This window comes from Eriocheir sinensis, chromosome 52 (genome assembly GCF_024679095.1).
Source record: "Eriocheir sinensis breed Jianghai 21 chromosome 52, ASM2467909v1, whole genome shotgun sequence".
NCBI lineage: Eukaryota > Metazoa > Arthropoda > Malacostraca > Decapoda > Varunidae > Eriocheir > Eriocheir sinensis.
In genome coordinates, this window is record NC_066560.1 from 1,471,807 (window position 1) to 1,494,417 (window position 22,611).

The 22,611-nt window shown below is 43.9% G+C and overlaps 1 protein-coding gene across 1 annotated transcript in view; it reads left to right on the forward strand.

Annotated features, from left to right (window-relative positions):
* The window catches only part of LOC126982873 (DNA-directed RNA polymerase I subunit RPA2-like), a 151,978-nt gene that overhangs the window by 66,908 nt on the left and 62,459 nt on the right, over positions 1–22,611 (forward strand). Inside the window, exons 12-15 of the mRNA XM_050835146.1 lie at positions 313–510; positions 1,802–1,909; positions 9,769–9,852; positions 20,788–20,880. Coding sequence (XP_050691103.1) covers positions 313–510; positions 1,802–1,909; positions 9,769–9,852; positions 20,788–20,880 — 483 coding nt within the window. The remainder of the gene's footprint in view (positions 1–312; positions 511–1,801; positions 1,910–9,768; positions 9,853–20,787; positions 20,881–22,611) is intronic.

A 22,611-nucleotide genomic window follows, 5' to 3' on the forward strand; every position in this document is an offset into this window, starting at 1 on the left:
AAAATGATAATCAAACAGATGAATGGGACAATTAGTGCTGCTTGCCATGAAGAAGTATTTCGATATCCGACTCAGTGGATGAGGTAGGCAACTGAATAATGTCACTGAGGTGAAGGTCTGAGACTTGGCAGCAAACTCGAGGCTTCGTGTCCTTCATGTTGGAAAAGAGCAGCTCACAACAGTAGGTGCAACAAGGCAACAAAAATATGCGAACTTAACATCAGACAACCCTCAACCTTGAAGGCACTGATGTGTGCATGCATGTGTGTCTGCAGAATGTCTATTCTCACATTGATATCTGTTCTATTCCAGATCTTCAAGTACACTGAGATTGTGCATATTCCTGGACGGAAGTATGGAGGACAATACCCAGGCCTTTTCTTGGCAACAGGGGTTAGCAGAATGCTTCGACCTGTGATAAACCTGGATACTCACACTATAGAGTATGTGGGCACCCTGGAGCAGCTGTACCTCAATGTTGCTGTTACCCCAGAGGATATAGAGGAGGGGGTGAGTGTTTTTGTTATTTGATGCAAGGGGTCCTCATCTGAGTATCAAAGTACCACTCATCTTAAAGTGAATGGTAGATTGAGTGCTGATTCTTTCTGTAAACGTTGGTATGCATTGAATCTTGTCTTAAACCCCTTACTATTGTTTATTGTTATGTCAAATGCTTATACAGTAAGGCTGCCCAGTTAGGTGCTATATGTGGTTGACTGATATTGATTGCTTGGAAAGCTCAGGAAGTGGAAAGGTTGATTTCAATTCAAGGGTATGAAAGATCATGAAAGAAATTTATATCTCTGATGCAATGTTCTCTCCCGAGGAGGGCAAGAGTCCCCAGTCTTGCTTGTTTCACACTTTTTTAATGCTCACATCCCCACTTCCATGTATGTTTGTAAACCACAGATGCCTGGAGTTCAGTTGGAATCATGTCTTTGATTTAAAAGAAAAAAAAAGGGTAACTTTTTAACCCCTGGACATGTACTCCAGTTTACAACTATGTATGACTATAGCTTATGTTTGCATTTTGACAAGGATGCATATCTAAAAGGAAAAGTAAACTTGGAGGCAAATGCCATTGCTATACATGGCTGCTGTGCTCATCTCCATCACACTGGCCCTTGAGCCCGTGCTGTGTAAGAACCAATTACCGTAGGACACCATGCCAGTGTGCCGTCCAGGTTAACTTTACCTTCCCCAGGTGTCCCCAGGTACCCATTTGTCAACCAGCCAGAAAGGGAGGATGAATAGCTGGGTGAACTGCTCGACAACTGCCTGGGCCAGGATTCGAACCTGGGCCCGCAGATTCGTAGATAACTACCTTAACCCGGTATATGCGACGGGCCAAATTTGTGGGTTTACCGTGTAGCAGCGATGGGCCAAATTTGTGCCATGATATAAACCCTTCATAATAGATGATACATAATCTGATCACAAATGCTTTGATATATATTATGAAATGGTTTGTGTGAGGGGTGATTTTTTTCTCATTTTTCTCACTTGGAGGGACCATTAAGAAACATGATCCCCGCTGCTACTGGGTTAACCACTACACCACAGAGATGTGTGAATGCTATGACTTGTGTTTGGATTTAGACAGATGCACGTATGGTAAACGTAAATTCTTTCATGTTTTTGTTAGGTATCTTGTAAGGTAATCATGTCATTTCTTTACAGAAAGATATCTATGTCAACCACAGGTTTTAAGGATGCATGAAAGTTAAGACATAGTGTCAATCTTATTTGAATTTCTACAGCACACCTTCACCTACTCTTCAGTTTTCATTTATATTTTCAGGTCCACACCCATCTTGAGATTGATAAGACAACAATATTCAGCAACATTGGCAAGCTGGTGCCATTTTCAGACTGTAACCCAATCCCACGAAACATGTACCAGTGCCAGGTGAGTGTATGAAAACAGTCTGACTGCTTTAACCCTTTCACTATGGCCGGGCGAAAACAGCCCTGTATCTGGGCTGGCCGCACACGCCAAATTTCAAACGTCGCTACTGAATATAACAAAGTTTTAAGCCATAAACTCAACATAATCATTATGTATTATATATAAAAATATGCAAAATTAAATGGTGCACATAAAGAATCATAAATTAATTGATAATTTTGAGATGTATGCATAAATATACTGAGAAATTTGTGTTATGCGTAGATGACGTGTATCTGCTGAATTGTATTTCCTTATATTAGTTGTGATAAACAAATAGATTTGTATATGAGAGTGGAGGAGAGGGAAGGGAAGGACACAGACGTAAAATCATGGAAAATATCCCACTGATTCACCGGCAATATGCACAGATTTGACGGAGTGAAAGGTTGAAAGGACATCCTCATAGAGGTTTGGAGGTGGGTCTTGTGTATGTGTATGTGTGTGTGTATTTACCTAGTTGTAGTTTTACAGGGCCTGGGCTTAGGCTCGTGTGGTCCCGTCTCCATATCTGTATTTGTTGTTTTGGGGGCCGTGGGGATCTAGTCACTCACTTGAGCCCTGGTGTCATCCTGTGAGGGCTTCACCAGTGCATCAGCTGCCCCGCCTTCCTGAGGAAGGCGCAGGTGAGGCGGATGACAGATTCCTGTCGTGAGGGGTGGACGCCTGCCACTGCCAGCAGCTTGGGCAGGTCAAAGATGGGCACGTCCAGGGTGCGGAGTTGGTGTCAAAGCAGCGCTCGCTGGGAGTGGAAGCATGGGCAGTGCAGCAGCAGGTGCTCAATGGTGTCCTCGACGGTCCTGCACCAGGGGCAGTGAGGGTCGGGGACCAGGCGCAGGCGGTGGAGGTGAGCGCTGAGTCTTGTGTGGCCCAGGCAGAGGCGCGTCAAGGCCACGTCTAGGACGCAGGACACTTTCCTCACCCACGGCTGTGGGAAGGAGTTGATGTGGTACTGGCCCATGGAGGTGATGCAGAGGGTGCCATTGAGTGTATCGTCCCACAAAGAGTGGCAGGTGCAGGAGATTAAGCGTTTGGCCGTGGAGAGGGGGAGGGGGAGCGGCATTGTGTTTATATTGGCAAGGGCCATCTTGGCTGCGGCGTCGGTGATATTGTTGCCTTTAATGCCTGAGTGTGAGGGCACCCACGTCAGGGTTACCTCCCATCCCTCAGATGTCAGGAGGAGGAGGAGGAGGGCCCGCTGGATGGTGTGGGCCAGGGCCGTTGAGGATGTTGGGTGGCAGGAGAGGAGGAAGTGGAGTGATGATTGGGAGTCTGTATAGATGACAGCCCTGCCCCTGGCGTGGGTGGTGTGGAGGTGTGTCAGGACGTCGGTCTCTGGGGGGAGTCTACACGTCCTGCAGATGCTGGTGTTGGGACGTAGATGGCAGACGCCGTGGAGAGTAGAGATCGGGAGTGGGAGCCATTGGTGAATATTTTCAGGTGGTGGTGGTAGAGGGGCCTGTCCATCTGGAGGAAGTGTGTGGCCGCCACAGTGCTGGAGGATGATTTAGGAAGGAGGTCAGGGATGTGCAGGGACAGCACGTGGGTGATGTCCAGCCAGGGCAGGATGGGGGAGTGTGGGCTGATAGGCTGTGGTGGTGGTGGAGTGAGATGGAGTATGATATGCAACAATAGTGCCCTTACTATCAGGGGTTGGCGTGCTGCCGGGAGCCAGACTGGGGCATGCTGGTCCACCCCTGAGTTGCCATACAGCTTGGAGAGAGGGTGGGAAGGTAGTAGGCTCCTAATGTGGTGGTAGTGGTAGTCCTTAAAGTTGTGCACACTTCGCTGACACTACATCCTCACTTAGTCTGTTCCAAACCTCTATGTTTCTTTGCGGGAAGCTATATTTCTTTATGCCTCTCAGGCATCTTCCTATCCTCAACTTTTTATTGTGCCCTCGTGTGTTGCTGACGTTTCTTCCTTCTCTTAGTAGTAGCTCCTCATTGTCTACTTCCTCCATTTTAATCAATAGTTTTTAAATTTGTATTAGGTCTCCCCTTTGTTTTCTTTGTACCATTGTTGGCAGGTCCATTTCCTTTAACCCTTTCATTGCTAAACGCTTGCAGCGAGCGTTAGGCGTATTTGCTGGTGGTGCTAAACGCTCACTACGAGCTCCAGCCGCACTCAAATCTCCCGCATATGAGAGTGTTCCAACAATATTTCTCACAACACAGGATTGCCAATTGAGTGGGTTCTTCACTAAATTTGGTGGAAAATCATGTCAGCCCTGCACGTAAAATCTACAGATGAACAACTGCTGGATGCTGTTGACCAATATAGCGACATTTTTGCATAGCTTCACCTATCACATGACAGATATTTTGACCAAATAGTTGTAAATTTTGCAGTTAGCAATACTGCCCTGCCAGCACCTCATCATCAAGAGATCTACAGTAGTTGCCTTACGGCTGACCGTCACGCACATATAAATGTACGTCTTCACAGGCAACACCCCCTGAACGTGCCTGTACTTTCGCAGGAGAAGCTTACATTACTGAATCGTATAGATCTTGGCCTCCTTTTTCCAATGGTGTTTTTGTTTTTTAGCTGTGATGAATAGTTTTTGAGATAAAGAGGTTAACAGAGCAAGCACTAGCGTCACTTGCTGGTGGTGCTAAAAGCTCACTGCAAGCGCCAGTCACACTCACAGCAAAAAACACCCCCTGAACGTGCCTGTATGATTGCAGGAGAGGCTTACATAACCGAATCTTATAGATCTTGGCCTCCTCTTTCCAATGGTGTTTTTGTTTTGTAGCTGTGATGAATAGTTTTTGAGATAGCAGTTAAAAGAGATCCCCTTCCCCCACTGGGGTGCCTGAGTGCGCCTTAGGGGATAGTCTCGTTGCAAGCGCTTAGCAAGGAAAGGGTTAACCTTTCTTCATATGACAATCCCTCCAGTTCTGGAACCATTTTCGTTGCCATCCTTTGTATTCTTTCTAGTTTTTTTATGTCTTTCTTCTTATGGGGAGACCACACTGTTTCCGCATATTCCAATTTTGGTCTAATCATAGTGGTTATTATCTTTTTCATCATATCCTTATCCATGTAGTGGAATGCTAATCCTATATTTCTCACCATTCTATATGTATCACCGAATATCCTATTAACATGATTCACAGGCTGTTGATTATCCTGTATTGTCACTCCCAGATCTCTCTCTCTCTCTCTCTCTCTCTCTCTCTTGAACTCATCATCACCATCATCAATTTATCGACACCTGCTCCTAGGAGCTCCCACCAGGGGATGGCCACGGCAGAAGAGCTTCCAACTTTCTCTATCCAGACACTCCCTCCTTGCCTGCTCAAAGTTTCTCAAAGATCTTTCCCCCCTCTCCCTAACGTACTCTTGCACCCTATCCCTCCATTTCACTGGAGGTCATCCTCTAGCATTCCCTCCCTCTATCTCACTCACATACACCCTTCTGGTCATCTTACTCTCCTCCATTCGTTCCATGTGGCCAAACCACTTAAAGGTCTGTCGCTTCACTTCTTCCACCACTCCACACTTCTTCCCTTCACCCCCGTGACACATTCCAATACGCTCGTACACACTTTCATTACTCATTCCATCCATTCTACTCACACCACAAGCACTCCTCAAATAACTCATTTCCACTGCCTGCACTCCAGACCTCTGACTTTCATTCCAGGCCCACGTTTCACTTGCATATGTGAGGGTTGGTACTATTATTGTATTTCTCAAATCCCTCTTTACCTCCATGCTCACACTTCTGCCATTCGTGATTCGTCCCAAAGACCCTACCACCCTTCTTCCTTGCAATGCCCTTTCTCTTATCTCTCCCTCCGTACCACCATGCTTACACATAACTGATCCAAGGTACTTAAACTCATTGACCTCCTCCATTTCTTCACCATTCAAAATTATTTTGCATTCTTTTTCACATTCAATTCCCACTCTATATGGGCATACAAAATCTACAACCTCACTTCTACTTCGCTCACAAACCATCACTTTACTTTTGTTGACATTTACTTTCAGCTTTCTCCTGTTACAGACACCATCAAAAACACTGACCAAATTTTGTAGGTCACTTTCATTTTCTGCAATGTGCACCGTGTCATCAGCAAACAGTATCGAATTCAGTACCCACTTCCTTCCCTCATTGAACAGTCTTACTCCAACTTCTCCAACTTTGTCCTTCATTTCTCTAATGACACCATCCATATAAATATTGAATAACCATAATCATAAGAGGTGGCCGAAAGAAAGGTCAATTTCGGGAGGAGAGGTGTCCTGATACCCTTCTCTTGAAAGAGTTCAAGTCGTAGACAGGAGGAAATACAGATGAAGGAAGATTGTTCCAGAGTTTACCAGCGTGAGGGATGAAAGAGTGAAGATGCTGGTTAACTCTTGCATAAGGGGTTTGGACAGTATAGGGATGAGCATGAGTAGACAGTCGTGTGCAGCGGGGCCGCGGGAGGGGTGGAGGTATGCAATTAGCAAGTTCAGAAGAGCAGTCAGCGTGGAAATATCGATAGAAGATAGAAAGAGAGGCAACATCGTGACGGAATTTAAGAGGTAGAAGACTATCAGTAGAAGGAGGAGAGCTGATGAGACGAAGAGCCTTAGACTCCACTCTGTCCAGAAGAGCCGTGTGAGTGGAGCCCCCCACACGTGAGATGCATACTCCGTACGAGGGCGGACAAGGCCCCTGTATATGGATAGCAACTGCGCGGGGGAGAAGAACTGGTGGAGACGATACAGAACGCCCAACCTCGAGGAAGCTGATTTAGTGAGAGAGAAGATTTGAAGTTTCCAGTTGAGATTGAGTTAAGGATAGACCGAGGATGTTTAGTGTTGAAGATTGTGATAGATGAGTGTTGTCGAAGAATAGGGGATAGGTGTTTGGAAGATTGTGTCGGGTTGATTGGTGGAGAAATTGAGTTTTTGAGGCATTGAAGGACACATGGTTCCTTCTGCCCCAATCGGAAATGATAGCAAGGTCTGAGGTTAAGCGTTCTGCAGCCTCCAGTCTGGAGCCGTGTACTTCCTGTTGTGATGGTCTTCTATTGAAAGAAGCTGAATAATGCAGAGTGGAGTCGTCGGCGTATGAGTGGACAGGACAGTTTGTCATGGAAAGAAGATCATTGATAAATAACAGGAAGAGAGTGGGTGATAGGACAGAGCCCTGTGGAACACCACTGTTGATAGGTTTAGGGGAAGAGCAGTGACCGTCTACCACAGCAGAGATAGAATGGCCGGAAAGGAAGCTGGAGGTAAAGGAACAGAGAGAGGGATAGAATCCGAAAGAGGGCAGTTTAGAAAGCAAAGACTGGTGCCAGACTCTATCGAAGGCTTTCGATATGTCTAGCGCGACAGAGAAAGTTTCACCAAAACGGCTAAGAGAGGATGACCAAGAGTCAGTTAAGAGAGCAAGAAGATCGCCAGTAGAACGCCCCTTGTGAAATCCATACTGGCGATCAGATAGAAGGTTAGAAGTGGAAAGGTGCTTTTGAATCTTCTGGTTAAGGATTGATTCAAAAGCTTTAGATAGACAGGAAAGTAAAGCTATAGGGTGGTAGTTTGAGGGATTGGAACGGTCACCCTTCTTAGGCACAGGCTGTATGAAGGCATACTTCCAGCAGGAAGGAAAGATAGATGTTGATAGGCAGAGACGAAAGAGTTTGACCAGGCAGGGTGTCAGCACAGAAGCACAGTTTTTAAGGACAATAGGAGGCACTCCATCAGGTCCATAAGCCTTCTGAGAGTTGAGGCCAGAGAAGGCATAGAAAACATCATTTGGAAGAATCTTAATAACAGGCATAAAGGAGTCAGAAGGGGGATGAGTAGGAGGAATATGCCCAGAATCGTCCAGAGTGGAGTTCTTACAGAAAGTTTGAGCGAAGAGTTCAGCCTTAGAGACAGATGAGACGGCAGTGCTGCCATCAGGGTTAAGGAGAGGAGGGAAAGAGGAAGAAGTGAAATTGGAGGAGATATTTTTGGCTAGATGCCAGAAGTCACGGGAAGAATTAGAAGAAGCAAGGTGTTGACATTTTCTATTAATGAAAGAAGTTTTGGTAAGTCGGACAATAGATTTGGCACGATTCCGGGCTGAAATGTAAAGGTCAAAGTTAGCGGGAGTTCGAAGGCTCTGGAACCTCTCTATCTTTGACAGCACGAGAACAAGCATGATTAAACCAAGGCTTTTTAGCATGAGGAGTAGAGAAAGTACATGGAATGTATGCCTCCATTCCAGAGACAATCACCTCTGTAATGCGCTGAACACACACAGAGGGGTCTCTCTCCTGGAAGCAGTAATCATTCCACGGGAAATCGGAAAAGTACATCCTCAGGTCGTCCCACCGAGCTGAAGCAAAATTCCAGAAGCATCGCCTCTTCGGTGGGTCCAGAGGATGTACAGGAGTGATAAGACAGGAAACAGAAATAAGGTTATGATCGGAGGAGCCCAACGGAGAGAACAGTTTGACAGAGTAAGCAGAAGGATTAGAGGTAAGGAAGAGGTCTAGAATGTTGGGCCTGTCTCCAAGACGGTCGGGAATACGTGTAGGGTGCTGGACCAACTGCTCTAGGTCGTTGAGGAGAGCAAAGTTGTAGACCTGTTCACCAGGCTGGTGAGTGAAAGAGGATGAAAGTGAAAGCTGGTGGTGAACATTGAAATCTCCCAAGATAGAGATTTCAGCAAAGGGAGAGTGAGTCAAGATGTGCTCCACTTTAGAGTTCAAATAGTCAAAGAATTTTACATAGTTAGTAGAGTTAGGTGAGAGATAAACAGCACAGATGTATTTAGTAATAGAATGACAATGAAGTCTTAGCCAGATGGTGGAAAATTCTGAAGAGTCAAGGTCGTGGGCACGATAGCAAGTGATGCCGTTGTGCACGTAGATGCAACATCCAGCTTTGGATTGAAATTTAGGATAGAGATAGTAGGAGGGAACAGAGTAGAGGTTGCTGTCAGTAGCCTCAGAAACCTGTGTTTCGGTGAGGAAGAGAAGGTGAGGTTTAGAGGAGGAGAGATGATGTTCCACAGAATGAAAATTAGAACGAAGACCACAAATGTTGCAGAAATTGATAAGGAGGAGGTTCGAGGAGTTATCAGGACACCTCTCAAGTCGGCAGCCAGAAGGGGAGTCCTCCCTGGGGGAATTTGCTCCCCCCCCCCAGGCAGGGACTCCAAGGCAGTGTTTTCGTTGGCCATTTTGAAATTTGAATTTTGGGAAAAGGTGTGTGTGTTGTGTGAATGTAGTGTGGTGTAGAAAGAGAGAGGAACTGTCTTTTGAGAGCATGCTGAACTACTCTCCGGTGTTGATGAGACAAAAGGGAAATGGTTAGTGAGGACATGGGAAGGGTCTCTGGAGGGCTTCAGCACCCTCCTCGCTTCCCATGTATCCTCACCGGGAGTAGCTCACGCCCATTCGGTAGGTGTCTTCCTACCTCCTCCTGTCAAATATAATATCGCGTATAAGTGAAAAAACGTGTAAATTAAACATTTATTTGGATTTTGGACCCCGTGTTATTTAAAAAACGCGTAAACCAAACTCGCGTAAATCGAGAGTTACCTGTATTTGTGACATTACTAATATATTTTTAACTCATAATCGACTATAATTGACGGCAGGTATTTGTTAATGCTGCCTGCACATTATTGACACTGATGAGTGTTTACTGCGTAGGCTAGCATACAGTATCCACGAAATCAGACACGCCGTGTGGCTGCAGGTTGCCGTTGCGTGACAATGCACACTTCAGATTCGGGTGAACCGACTATAACACATATGTTTGACTTAAAATGCCTTCTCATGTCAAATTATCGTTCATACTCTCCATGATGTTTACAGATGGGCAAGCAGACAATGGGAACACCTTTTCACAACTTTGCAGCACAGACAACCAACAAGGCCTACAGGCTTCAGTATCCTCAGGTAAGAAAATTTCTAAACCTACCACAATTTCTCTCTCTCTCTCTCTCTCTCTCTCTCTCTCTCTCTCTCTCTCTCTCTCTCTCTCTCTCTCTCTCTCTCTCTCTCTCTCTCTCTCTCTCTCTCTCTCTCTCTCTCTCTCTCTCTTTTTATTTAGTAAGCATGATTACATGAGGTGGTACATGGAATTGGCATTGTACAACTAAAAGTTACCAGTAAGGTTCAGAATAACCATCTGTAGTTGTGTTACAGATTTTTTAATTTTTTTTATTTTTTATTATTTTTTTTTTTTACAACAAAGGAGACAGCTCAAGGGCACAAAAAAAGGAAACAATGATATAAAAAAAAAGCCCGCTGCTCGCTGCTCCTAAAAAAGAATCATAAGAGGTGGCCGTAAGAGAGGTCAATTTCGGGAGGAGAGGTGTCCTGATACCCTCCTCTTGAAAGAGTTCAAGTCATAGGCAGGAGGAAATACAGATGAAGGAAGATTGTTCCAGAGTTTACCAGCGTGAGGGATGAAAGAGTGAAGATGCTGGTTAACTCTTGCATAAGGGGTTTGGACAGTATAGGGATGAGCATGAGTAGAAAGTCATGTGCAGCGGGGCCGCGGGACGGGGGTAGGCATGCAGTTAGCAAGTTCAGAAGAGCAGTCAGCGTGGAAATATCGATAGAAGATAGAAAGAGAGGCAACAACACGGCGGAATTTAAGAGGTAGAAGACTATCAGTAGGAGGAGGAGAGCTGATGAGACAAAGAGCCTTAGACTCCACTCTGTCCAGAAGAGCTGTGTGAGTGGAGCCCCCCACATGTGAGATGCATACTCCATACGAGGGCAGACAAGGCCCCTGTATATGGATAGCAACTGCGCAGGGAGAAGAACTGGCAGAGACGATACAGAACGCCCAACCTCGAGGAAGCTGATTTAGCGAGAGAGATGTGAAGTTTCCAGTTGAAATTTTGAGTTAAGGATAGACCAAGGATGTTTAGTGTTGAAGATGGTGACAGCTGAGTGTTGTTGAAGAATAGGGGATAGGTGTTTGGAAGATTGTGTCGAGTTGATAGGTGGAGAAATTGAGTTTTTGAGGCATTGAAGGACACAAGATTCCTTCTGCAAATGACCAGTAGAGTGACAAAGTCAGTGATACACATTGGACAATAACCAGGTGTTCACTTCTTTTTTGAAAGTGTGGAGTGTAGTGGATGTGTGAATGTCAGTGTGTCGTATCAGGCAGTTCCAGAGTCTTGTGTACCGGGGCACGAAAGAGCGGAGGAAGGTTTGTTCTGGCGAAGGGCACGATGAGCTGGTGTTCCCTGGACCAGGCATCCCTGGTGGCGTGGGGGTGTGGTGTTGCCCACTGTTGCCAGAGAGCTGCGAGGTGCGGAGCAGCCTGCCTGTGTACCTTTTACATGGTACACAGGCCAGCCATGTCTCGCCTATGCTGAAGAGGATGTAGTGAAGTGGGTTGCTGCTGGTTTGGGGCGGCCCTTCGAGAGACGAGCCGTTGGGCGTGGTGTTGTACCTTGTCGAGAAGACCCAGGTATGAAGGAGGGCAGGATGACCATGTCAGGGGGGCGTATTCCATTAGGGAGCGAACCTGGGCAGCACAAAGGTTCGACACTCCCTTCGCATCGAGGTGGAAGACACACCTGACATAGTTTAGCCGTCCTGCTGCCTTGGAGGCAGTCTTCCTGACATGGCTGGTAAAGGACAGGCTGTTGTTCGCCTCCACGCTGAGGACAGTGATAGACTGTTGCAAGGGCAGCACCTTCCCTTGTAGAAGTATGGGGGGAGGGGATGGCTGGGGGGCAGCGTCGCCTGGAGACCAGCATGACCTGTGTCTTTTCATGTACCAGGTTAACCTGCCAACAATGTCCCCACGATGAGATGGTCTGTAGAACCTGGTTGATAAGGGCGACGGTTGCACAGCGATCTGTACCGTCGCAAGGGAATGTGAGGGTACGGTCATCCGTGTAGGCATTTGCTTCAGGGATGAGGTGGAGGAGATCGTTAATATACACGTTCCACAATAGTGGTCCAAGGACACTTCTCTGTGGGACGCCAGCATTAATAGGATATTCCTCCGAGGTGTGACTGTTCACCAGTACACTGAGCGATCTGTCCTGGAGGTAGTCGTGAAGGAGATGGAGGAGCCTGCCACTAACATCCACACACTGGAGTGCCACACTCTATCAAACGCTCCCGCAATGTTCAGGGCGATGACGAATGTGTTGCATCCTCTGTTGAGGTTATGCTGCCAAGCAGAGGACATGCTGAGGAGAATGTCGTTAGCAGACCTGTTGGAGAGGAAGCCAAACTGTCTGACGCTGAGAATGTGGTGTGTGTTGAAGAAGACTGAGATTCTCTTGGCAAGAATGGATTCGAAAGTTTTGTCAAGGACAGACAGGAGAGAGATTAGCCTGAAGTTTCGAGGAACTGTCTTCTTTCCTCTTGTGTATGGCTGCCACGTTAGCAACTTTCCAGAGGGAAAGCCACTTGCTGGTGTTGAGGCAGCTCTGAAAAATGGTGGTGATGGGGCCTGCAAGCTGGGCTGCACAGTGCTTGAGGATGTGTGGAGATATCCCATCTGGTCCAAAGGCCTTCTTGGTGTCAACCTTGAGCAATTGTTGCTTGACATTCTCGGTGGTAATAGTGATGGATTAGAGGGAGGCGGTGTTGAGGTGAGCCATGGCAGGTGGGTGATGTTCAGGAGCAGGGACAGTCATCTTCCCTGAGAAGTATGCTGCCAATACTCTCTCTCTCTCTCTCTCTCTCTCTCTCTCTCTCTCTCTCTCTCTCTCTCTCTCTCTCTCTCTCTCTCTCTCTCTCTCTCTCCTTTCTTTCACAGGGACGGATTGCACCTTTCTCCCATCGGGGCAGCCAGACTCGGAAGGCTCCTCAACGAAGCAGTGCGTGTCATCCGAACAAAAAACGAGTCACGGCCACGTCCCCCCACCCCACCCGTGTAAATAGACGCCGTGCATCGCAACAAACCCGTAACCGTGATCCCGCAAGTACCACCACTTCTATTACTAAGCCTCTAGATAACTTAAAAATCCCTAGTTTCAATGCGCGTAGCCTAAGAAACAAATTTGATGAACTGAGATGTCTTGCATTAACAGAAAAATTTGACATAATTGCTATAACCGAAACATTTATCGACACCACAAATATTGATTTAAGTTCCGAATACAACATAGATGGCTACAGACTCTTCAACAAAGATCGTGTAAACCGTAGAGGCGGTGGCGTCGCCCTTTATGTCAAAAGCTATTTGCAACCCACTGACAAAACACCGGGAAACAGTAACGTTGAACATTTGTGCGTCGAGTAAACATTGCAAAAGTCAACTTAAATATATCTGTCACCTACAGACCTCCGGGCAATCACTCGATGACGACCTTGAAATGTACAGCGTCTTAAGGCAGTCACTTAATAACAGCGACTCACTGATAGGAGACTTTAACCTCCCCATATCGACTGGGCGACACTGTCAGGTACAGAAGGCGAGTCACATAGAATGATCGAATTTCTAGAAGAAAATTATCTAAGCCAAATGGTTTCTGAGCCAACTCGACAAAATAATATACTCGACCTTGTTATAACGACCCAAGATAACCTAATCAGTAGTGTCACGGTAGGAGAACACCTCGGTTCTTGCGATCATAAATTAGTGCCGTCGACATTAAAGCTCAATCATCAGTGACTGAAAATAAAGTAAAGGTGCCCAATTTCAAAAGAGCTAACTTAGAAATCCGACAAAACTAACAGAAATACAACTATCAGATGACGGCAACGTAGAGGAAGCCTGGCTAAGCCTTAAAATCACTTACTCACTCAGCAGAACATATTCGTCCCCTTGTGCGAAGCGAATTAACACTAATAAAGCCCACCGTGGTTTAATAGCGAAATTAAACAATCAGTCAATGAGAGAAAATTGTTTTACAGGTTAAAGAAAGAACAAAACACGCCCGAAAACATTAGACTTTATAATGATGCCAGGCGGAGTAAAAGACTAGTAGGTCAGGCAAAGCGTGAATGAAGAAAATATTGCAGCCAACTGTAAAATAATCCGAAATCTTTCTTCAGTTACATAAACAACAGAAAGGCGATCAAAAGTGGTATTGGACCTTTAACAAACAGCGACGGTGCACTAGTGACTGACAGCCAACACATTGCAAACCTCTTAAACAATTACTTTTCCTCGGTGTTTAATACTAACAGTCTTCCTCTCGCTACCACCAACACCAGTACTATTGTAAATCTCGAGCATGCATTGCCTAATTTTGAAATAACAACCGATGAAGTCCTTAAAGCTCTCCATTCACTTAAAACAAATAAAAGTCCTGGACCTGACAAAGTATATCCAACTCTGCTGAAAGAAACAAAAGAGCGAAATACTCTCCTCCTCACAACCGTATTCAATATGTCCTTGCGACAAGGCATCGTCCCTTCAGATTGGAAAAAGGCTAACGTGACACCGATTTTCAAGAAAGGAGACAAAAGCACCAGGTAATTACAGGCCCGGCCATTAGTCTAACCGGTTGTAGGTAAGCTACTTGAGGGCATAATTAGAGACAAAATTGTGAATTACCTTGAAAGCCACTCATTGATTGGGGACTCACAACATGGCTTCGAAACAAAAGATCCTGCCTATCAAACCTATTAACCTTTTATAACGACCTCTTCACTGTTTATGACGTAACCAAATCACTGGACGTAGTCTATCTTGATTTCAGAAAGCGTTTGATAAAGTCCGCATCATAAATTACTTTACAAATTAAAGCAAATAGGTATTGACGGTCAAGTAAACCAATGGATCGCGAATTGGTTGAGCAACAGGCAACAAAGAGTAGTGATTGACGGATTTAACTCAGAGTGGGCGCCTGTCACTAGTGGCGTCCCTCAGGGCTCGGTCCTTGGCCCAGTGCTCTTCATTATTTACATCAACGACGTGGATGTTGGACTCAATAACCGCATTAGTAAATTTGCAGACGACACAAAGATTGGCAACTCGGTTCTCACTGGCGAAGACAGGCAAAGCCTCCAAGAGGATTTGCACAAAATTTCAACAGTCGGATAGATGGGAGATGCCCTTTAACGTGAACAAGTGCCAGGTCCTTCAAGTTGGAACGAGAATAAGAAGTTTGAATACGAAATTCGCGGCTTTAAAATCAAAAGATTTCAATGCTTCAAATACTTGTGGTTAAAAATCTCTTCAAACCTCTAATTCTAAAAGAAATTCATCGATTCAGCAAATAAAGCTAAAAGAATGTTGTGCTTCATTAAAAGAAAATATTTATTAAATAATAAAGATTTAATACTCGCTCTACAACAGTTTAGTCAGACCCACTTGGAATATGCGGTACAGTTTGGTCTCCCCACCATGCAAAGGATATTGCTAAATTAGAAGGTGTTCAGCGACGGGCAACGAAAATGATCCCTTCCTTGCGCAACAAATCCTCTGAAGAAAGGCTTTCTACCCTTAACATGTTCTCTCTTGAGAAAGCGTCGCCTCCGATGAAAAATGATAGAATTTTTTAAATTAATTAATGTTTTAAATAATGTAGACAGATCAACATTGTTTATGATCGATGACACTTTGCGCACGAGGAACAATGGCGTAAAACTCAGATGTAGACAAGTAAATTCAGACTGCACCAAATTTTTCTTCACTAACGTTGTAGTGCGAGAATGGAATAAGCTTCCACCGTCAGTGGTCCAGTGTAACACGATTGACTCCTTCAAAAATAAGCTCGACCGTCACTTCCTTCAACTTAATATCAACTAGAGTAGAAATGCAACGTTTTGGAGTCTTCTGATTAATGTAAAATCACTTAGGTTTAAGGACAGACCACCAAGTCTGGACCATGGGGTCTGTGTGGTCTGATTTTCTATGTAAATCTATGTAAATCCTCTCCTCTCCTCTCTCTCTCTCTCTCTCTCTCTCTCTCTCTCTCTCTCTCTCTCTCTCTCTCTCTCTCTCTCTCTCTCTCTCTGCTGACTGTGTCCTGCACACTGACACACCAAGAATTGTTAGATTAAAGGAATAATTTCCATGTGTGAAGTTTGATCGTAATTTCACGAACATTTTAAGTGCGTCACTGAGGTATTAAATGAGATGCCCGCACAGCCTGCCCCGCATCAGTTCATTCAGAGAGTAGGTTTTGAGGAAGCAGCCAGTAAATACATATCACCCTGGTTAGTTCTATATTGAATGCCATGAATGCATTGGGTTGGGAGGGAGGGCATTTAATACCTCAGTGACGCAGTTAAAATGTTTGTGAAATTACGATCAAACTTCACACTTAGTAAGTATTCGTTTAATCTAACAATTTCACTTCACAACATTTTAACTGACGTCACCACAGTATTCAGTGAGGGCTTTAGAGTGGTTCTACAAAACCTACAAGGGAAAAATTTATGAGGTCATAACCATATAATCCTTCAGAAAGGTGTGTAACCTGGTGCCGTACATGTGTGTATAATAAAAAGATAACTGTCCCAAAGGGATTCTTTATTCAAGTGGCTCCCAAAACAAGGACAAGAAACTGAGGTGCATACACATGTCCAAAAAGATGCATAACCATATGCACGAGACGAAACTGTGTACAAGAGATGGATTTTGCGGCAGGATTAGAGGATTTCAAGGAAGCAGTAGAGGAGTTTCTGCCAGTAAGTGGAGGGGTTTCGGGAACCATACCTGGGTTGGCCACAGTGGGAGGATTGTCATAATTGTTGCCTCGTCGTCCTGGATTTTCTTTAAAACTTGGCCAATGACCCTGAAAGGTGGGAAGGCGTATAAATCTCCATCGGCCCAATAGAGTGTAAATGCATTAACATATGTTGCCGAAGGCTCTGGTTTCCAGGAAACATAGATAGGCAGCTGAGCATTAAGTCTTGTGGCAAAGAGATCAATATCTGGTGTATAAAAAGCCTGACAGTAATTTGAAAATTTCAGGTTGCAACATCCATTCAGTATCTAAATTTTTTACTCGGGATTCTTTGTCTGCCTCTACATTATGTGATCCCTTTATGTGCTCTGCCGATAAGATAATCCCTCTCGACTGTGCCCAGTCAAAGATTTGTTCTATTACCACATTCAGGTTAGGTTTAGTGCTACCACCTCGGTCTATACAGGCAATTGCAGTGGTGTTGTCTGATCGAAGGCGGATATGGGCTTCCCTACAATCCCTACTCAAAGATTTTAGACCCATTAGAATAGCTCTTAATTCTAAAACATTGATGTGATCTAGTTTCGCATGATCCCAATGACTTCCCGTCTTGGCGTCTCCTGCTGTTGCACCCCAACCGGTCATACAAGCATCAGAAAACATTTCTAGTTGGGGAGAACAAGACCACAGTGATCTAACTTGAGAGTCTATGTTGTGAACCCACCACTTTATTAACCCCTTCGCGTCAGATGTTCAAAAAGCCCGCCTGGCTGATATACGGCGTGCTCGGCCGCACGCAGGAAACCTGAGCCGGCATGTATCTGCTTGTCGCCTCCGTATATTATGCTGCTGAAAGCCCTCATTACATGTATCCCGTATTTGCAAAGCAACATACACGACGAGTCAACATATACCTGCTATGCATAATATAAATTGCGTCAACGCGAAAAAAAAAAAAAAAAGCGAAATAAAGAAAGGGGAGAAAGGGGCAAGGGGGAAAGAAATAGAGAAAGCAGATGATTGTGTAGAGGAGGAAGAATGTCGAGAAATTATCAGCAAATACAACTCTGTTATCATCAGTCAGAGAGCTGCCAGACACTCCTTTGTCATCAAGGAGTGGTGGTGTTGGCACCTTGGTGTCTGGGAGAGAGAGAGAGAGAGAGAGAGAGAGAGGTGGGCGAGATGCACCGTTGCCAGATTATCGTACTCAGAGCCTCGTATTTACCTATTTCTGAGCCATAGCAATTGCCAAAAGACACCAATAATTAATTATTTTATCGATATCTATTTATATAGGCAGTTATTGGGGTCGAGGAGGCAGTTTTTGGGTCGGAAATCGGCAAAAATAGGAGGCTGAATACGGCAATCTGGCAACGTTGGCGAGACGTGATGGTGTCGGCGCCTCGGTGTCTGAGAGAGAGAGAGAGAGCCAATGAGACTTCCTAATTTCAGACACAAGGCGGGAAGAAGGCGGTGCATACTGTAGCTCATTTTTTGTGATTGGTGGGAACAAGGATGGTGGGAGGAGCAATAGGATTTCAAGGACAGCATACGGCGTCTTTACTTAGTAACCAACACAAAGTACGGGACAACTCAATAGAAGAAGAAACAGAATAGAAATATGACGCTTACGTAGGCGTCATTGTATATGCTACTGGGGCTTCATGACGCCTACGTAGGCGTCATCGTATTGAAACGGTTAAACCCCCTGGCATGATAGTCCAAGGTAATTCTAGAGTGATAATTTCCATGGTTTCTAGCCAGTTCTCTGTTTCTAATAATCTCCAGATATTTATATCTCAGCGGGGCCACCTCTATGGCAGGGTCAGAGGCCACGGTCATACCAATGAAGGAGGCTAGGTCATGCAGTGTAACTATACTCCCTTTAGTAATAATCTGCCTTGCTCTTTGATGTGCGCTTTCCTACGGGGAGGCAAGGTAGCAGTCATATTGGTAGAATTCAAAATGATTCCCAGGAATTCCACCTCTTGGGTTGGTTCCAGCACTGACTTTTGTACATTAATTGTGAACCCTAAGGAGTCAAAAAGCTGCATAGCATAACTAACGTTGGTCCTCAGTTCCTCTGCTGATGTTGCAATAAAAATGCAGTCATCTGTACAACATATCACAAGAACTCCAAGTTTCCTAAGGTGAGAGAGGGATGGTTATAGCAGTTTTGTAAAAATGCGAGGAGCTGAGGTCAGTCCCTGGGGGAGACGTGTAAAACGAAAAAAGCTATTGCTCCAAAAGAATTGAAGGCATTTTCTGTCTTCTGGGTTTATGTACACAGAGAAATAAGCATCTTTAAGATCTACAGTACCCTCTCGAGTTTCGCGCTATCCGAGTTTCGCGATCCTCGAGTTTAGCGCTTAGTCTTAAATTCTTATCATCACAACTTTCGCGCATTACCGCCACAAGTTTCGCGTTGCTTTGACATGTATGGGTCATGTCTACCTACCATTGGCATCATTCGTGCTGCCTTAAAAGGCGGTGTCCAGTCGTTGGGGCTATGGACCACCACGATTGCCCGCATGCCCAACCAGGAGCGAGTTGTTGGTTGTCCTTATGAATGGAAAACGGTTGTGAGGACGAGCGTGGGTACGTGGGTACCGAACGGCTGTATGTAAACAAACAGTTGACAGCAGTGGCTGAGGGGTGAGGAGCAGTGGAAGATGGCCCACCAAGAGATTTGTAAAATGGACTGGCAGAGCTGCTTTGCTTACTACTTGACTAACAAGATAGAGAACACCCCGTGCTGTGGAACCACAGTCCCAATTTTTTTTCTCAAGTCTACGAAAATTGTAGAACTCTCGGTGTTGTTTTCCTTTTCTTCTTCTTCTTCTTTTGACCTGTAATGCATGGCAGCAATGGTGAAAAGTAATAGTGAAAAATAACGAAAGGGCATAGAAAAGCAAAATCAGGGAAAGAAAAGGACAGAAAAACACCTGAGTTCAGGGTGAAGTGTATAAGTGCGCACTGTTAAGTAACTAATTAGTAAGTGCATATTGTGAAGTATAAAAGTGTGGAGAAGGAGGACCAAAGAAGCAATACAAAGCGTTACAGGTCAAAAGAAGAAAAAGAAGGTCCACTACACAGCATTAAAAGTATTAATTTGCCTGGTTTTGTTCTAGTCTGTCCGCTTGTGATCTTTGTTAATGATTTTTAACAGAAAGAGTTAGCAGATTATTTCATAACACACAAAAAATTACCAGAAAATTATAGGTTTGTCCAACTGTCCCACGGATGACCGCGAGCGACCGCCCTTACTTTAGCAGACGACACCATGTGGATCACAAGTGTGTATTCAAAACTGCCAGCCAATTGTAAGGCAGCCGCCTTCAACTGCGGCTTAAAAACGATTTGTTCTTACTTACCATTTTCTGCCTATTAACAAGGTACGTATTTTGAGATAACAAGGGAGTAAAGCCGAAAAAATTGTGATAACAAGGGAGTAAAGTAAAAAAAAAAAGTAACTTTTTCCCACGGGTCGGAACCAATAAGCACTTTTACATGGATTTCAATACCTCGAGTTTCACGATCCAAGAGTTTAGCGCCACACCTTCAGAATGAAGCAAGCACGAAACTCGAGAGGGTACTGTATAGTCATGAAGAAACAATTGGGTTGAATGAAGTGAATCACATGATGGGAGGGGTTCAAATGGGAATAAGGGATGCAAGTCCAAGTGTTGTGGCACCAAAACATCCTCTTTAACACACAACCAATTTGCATGTCTGATGATTACATCAAGATAATGGCAGACAAACATAATCCAAGATGAGCCCAGAGTCTATCTTCCACCAAAATACCCGTTATTTAAGAGAATCCAAACATTATTGTAGAAACTTGGTATTTGTTCTAACTTACTAATATATTGTCAAAATTTTATCTTAGAAATTGTTAATTGTGAGCACTGTTGCCAGATTATCTTACTCAGGGCTTAGTATTTACCTGTTTCTGATGCCTAGCTATTGCCAAGAAACATCAGGATCTAACTCTTTTAACAATAACTATAAATGAGATAAATGAGCTTCGTTTTTGGAGCCCAGAAGACAGTTTTGGGGTAGGAAGTCGGTAAATATAAGCAGCTGAGTACGACAATCTGGCAATGTTGATTGTGAGATCCTACTGTATTATTTATTTTTCTGAAACAAAGGAACCAAAGAAAGAAAAAAAATCTGAATTTAACTTTGCATGTTTTGGAAAAAAGGAACTTATATTAAAAACATTAAAATGTTATTGAAATGTTAAAAACGTTTATACCATCAGGTACCATTGGTCCGGAATGCCCACTATGATGACATTAATATGGAGGAGTTTTGCATGGGCTTTAATGCAGTGGTGGCTATCATCTCCTACACGGTATGTTGATTATATTGTTGCTATCATGTTGATTGTCCTCTTGTCTCGTCAGTAAAGCTAATGTCACTATAACTTTCATTATTATAAGCCCTCTTCTTATGAACTTATCTCCTCAGGATGTTGGAAACAGACACGGGTGAAAAAGAATTGGATCAGTGCTTCATTCTCTTTCTTATGCCTCTTGGCAGGAAGGTTTTGAATCTTGGTCCATTACTTTCGAATTTATACAATCTTAAACCACAAATAAAAATCTTCCTGCAGCTACATAAGTTCAGGGAAATAACATTTGACAGGATGATATTTACTCTCTTTTATTCTTGTGGCACTTTCCTTAGCTTTCAGTAACACCATGCATTGGTTTGTGATCACAAACTGTTCAGCACACTCCCTTAACACGTTAACCTCGTATTGGGCCACCAGTGTACCGAGCAGATGTTTCATTTGTTGCATATTGGTACATCTGTGGCCCGAATTGCCCTTTCTATAAACTTTTACAAACATGATTATATAAAAAATTTGTGTAAATTTGTATTTATTATGACTGCAGATGTGTTGCAGTGGTACCAGGTAATAAGTTAAACTTGATAAGGTAATAAGTATATATGTAAAAAAGAAAAAAACAGGCATCCAAAATATATATAAAGTTTGGTGACATTTCACTTCAAAAATATAAGCACTGCATTGTGTAACAGTAATCAACTGTAAAGGAAAATTCCCCTCATAGCAAATAACGTAGAAAAAAAATTAAAAAATCCTAATAAATGAAAATTTTGCTTTCATAACAGAATAAAAAATAATGCTCCAGACTAATGACTTGGAATATTAGATTATCCTAATGTTTGATTTATTGCAGTGTATTTTTGATGAACTGTAGATGAAAATACCACTCTGCAAATAACATAAAAGAAATAAAGAATTCTGATAAACTAATATTTTGCTTTCATAACTGAATAGAAAATAATATTCCCCATCCTGCTCTTCATCTGTTGCTGACTCATCACTTTCCTCAGAGAGCTCGTCATCTGGGTCACCTGAATTGACAAAAAAATCTTAATCATCTGAATCACCAGTTGAGGTATCCAATCATCCTACATAAAAGACGGTCGGGCTCATTTATGTTGAAAAGAAGGGAAAAAAGCATTATTAATAGTTTTCTTATGTAGAGCTGATCAAAATGTAAGATATTGTATCGATATTAACTCATGTATACATCATAAGAATTACACCAAATAGTGGAACAAGATTATATCGTGTGTTGTGAACTGGTACATATATGCGCCAACCCATGCCTGGTACATTGGTGCACCAATATGCGATAGAGGGAAAAAATATTAGTGGCCCGCGATTCAGTATATATTTGTACCATGGATTTTTATGCACTCTATTACAGGCCATTCTCTCACAATGATACATACATCCTCTCTCTGCAAAAGTCCGACGGATACTGGTGTGGTGGGGCCGTGAGGGTTCCGCGGGGCAGGCGAAGGCGCTGAGTTGCCAAACGTGGTTAACGTGTTAAGATCTGTCCTGACACACCGTCTGCCATTCTTACTTCTTTTTCCTTCATCATTTTCAACATATTTTCAGTGTTCACTTGGATCTCATCTATATGCAGTTGCCTTCCTCCAATCACAGGTTTCATGATTTCTCTGTTTTAAAATCAGTTCCAAGATTTTATTTGTTATCTCACATGTCTTTTATTTCGTATACGTATATCTCCTTCCTTCCTTA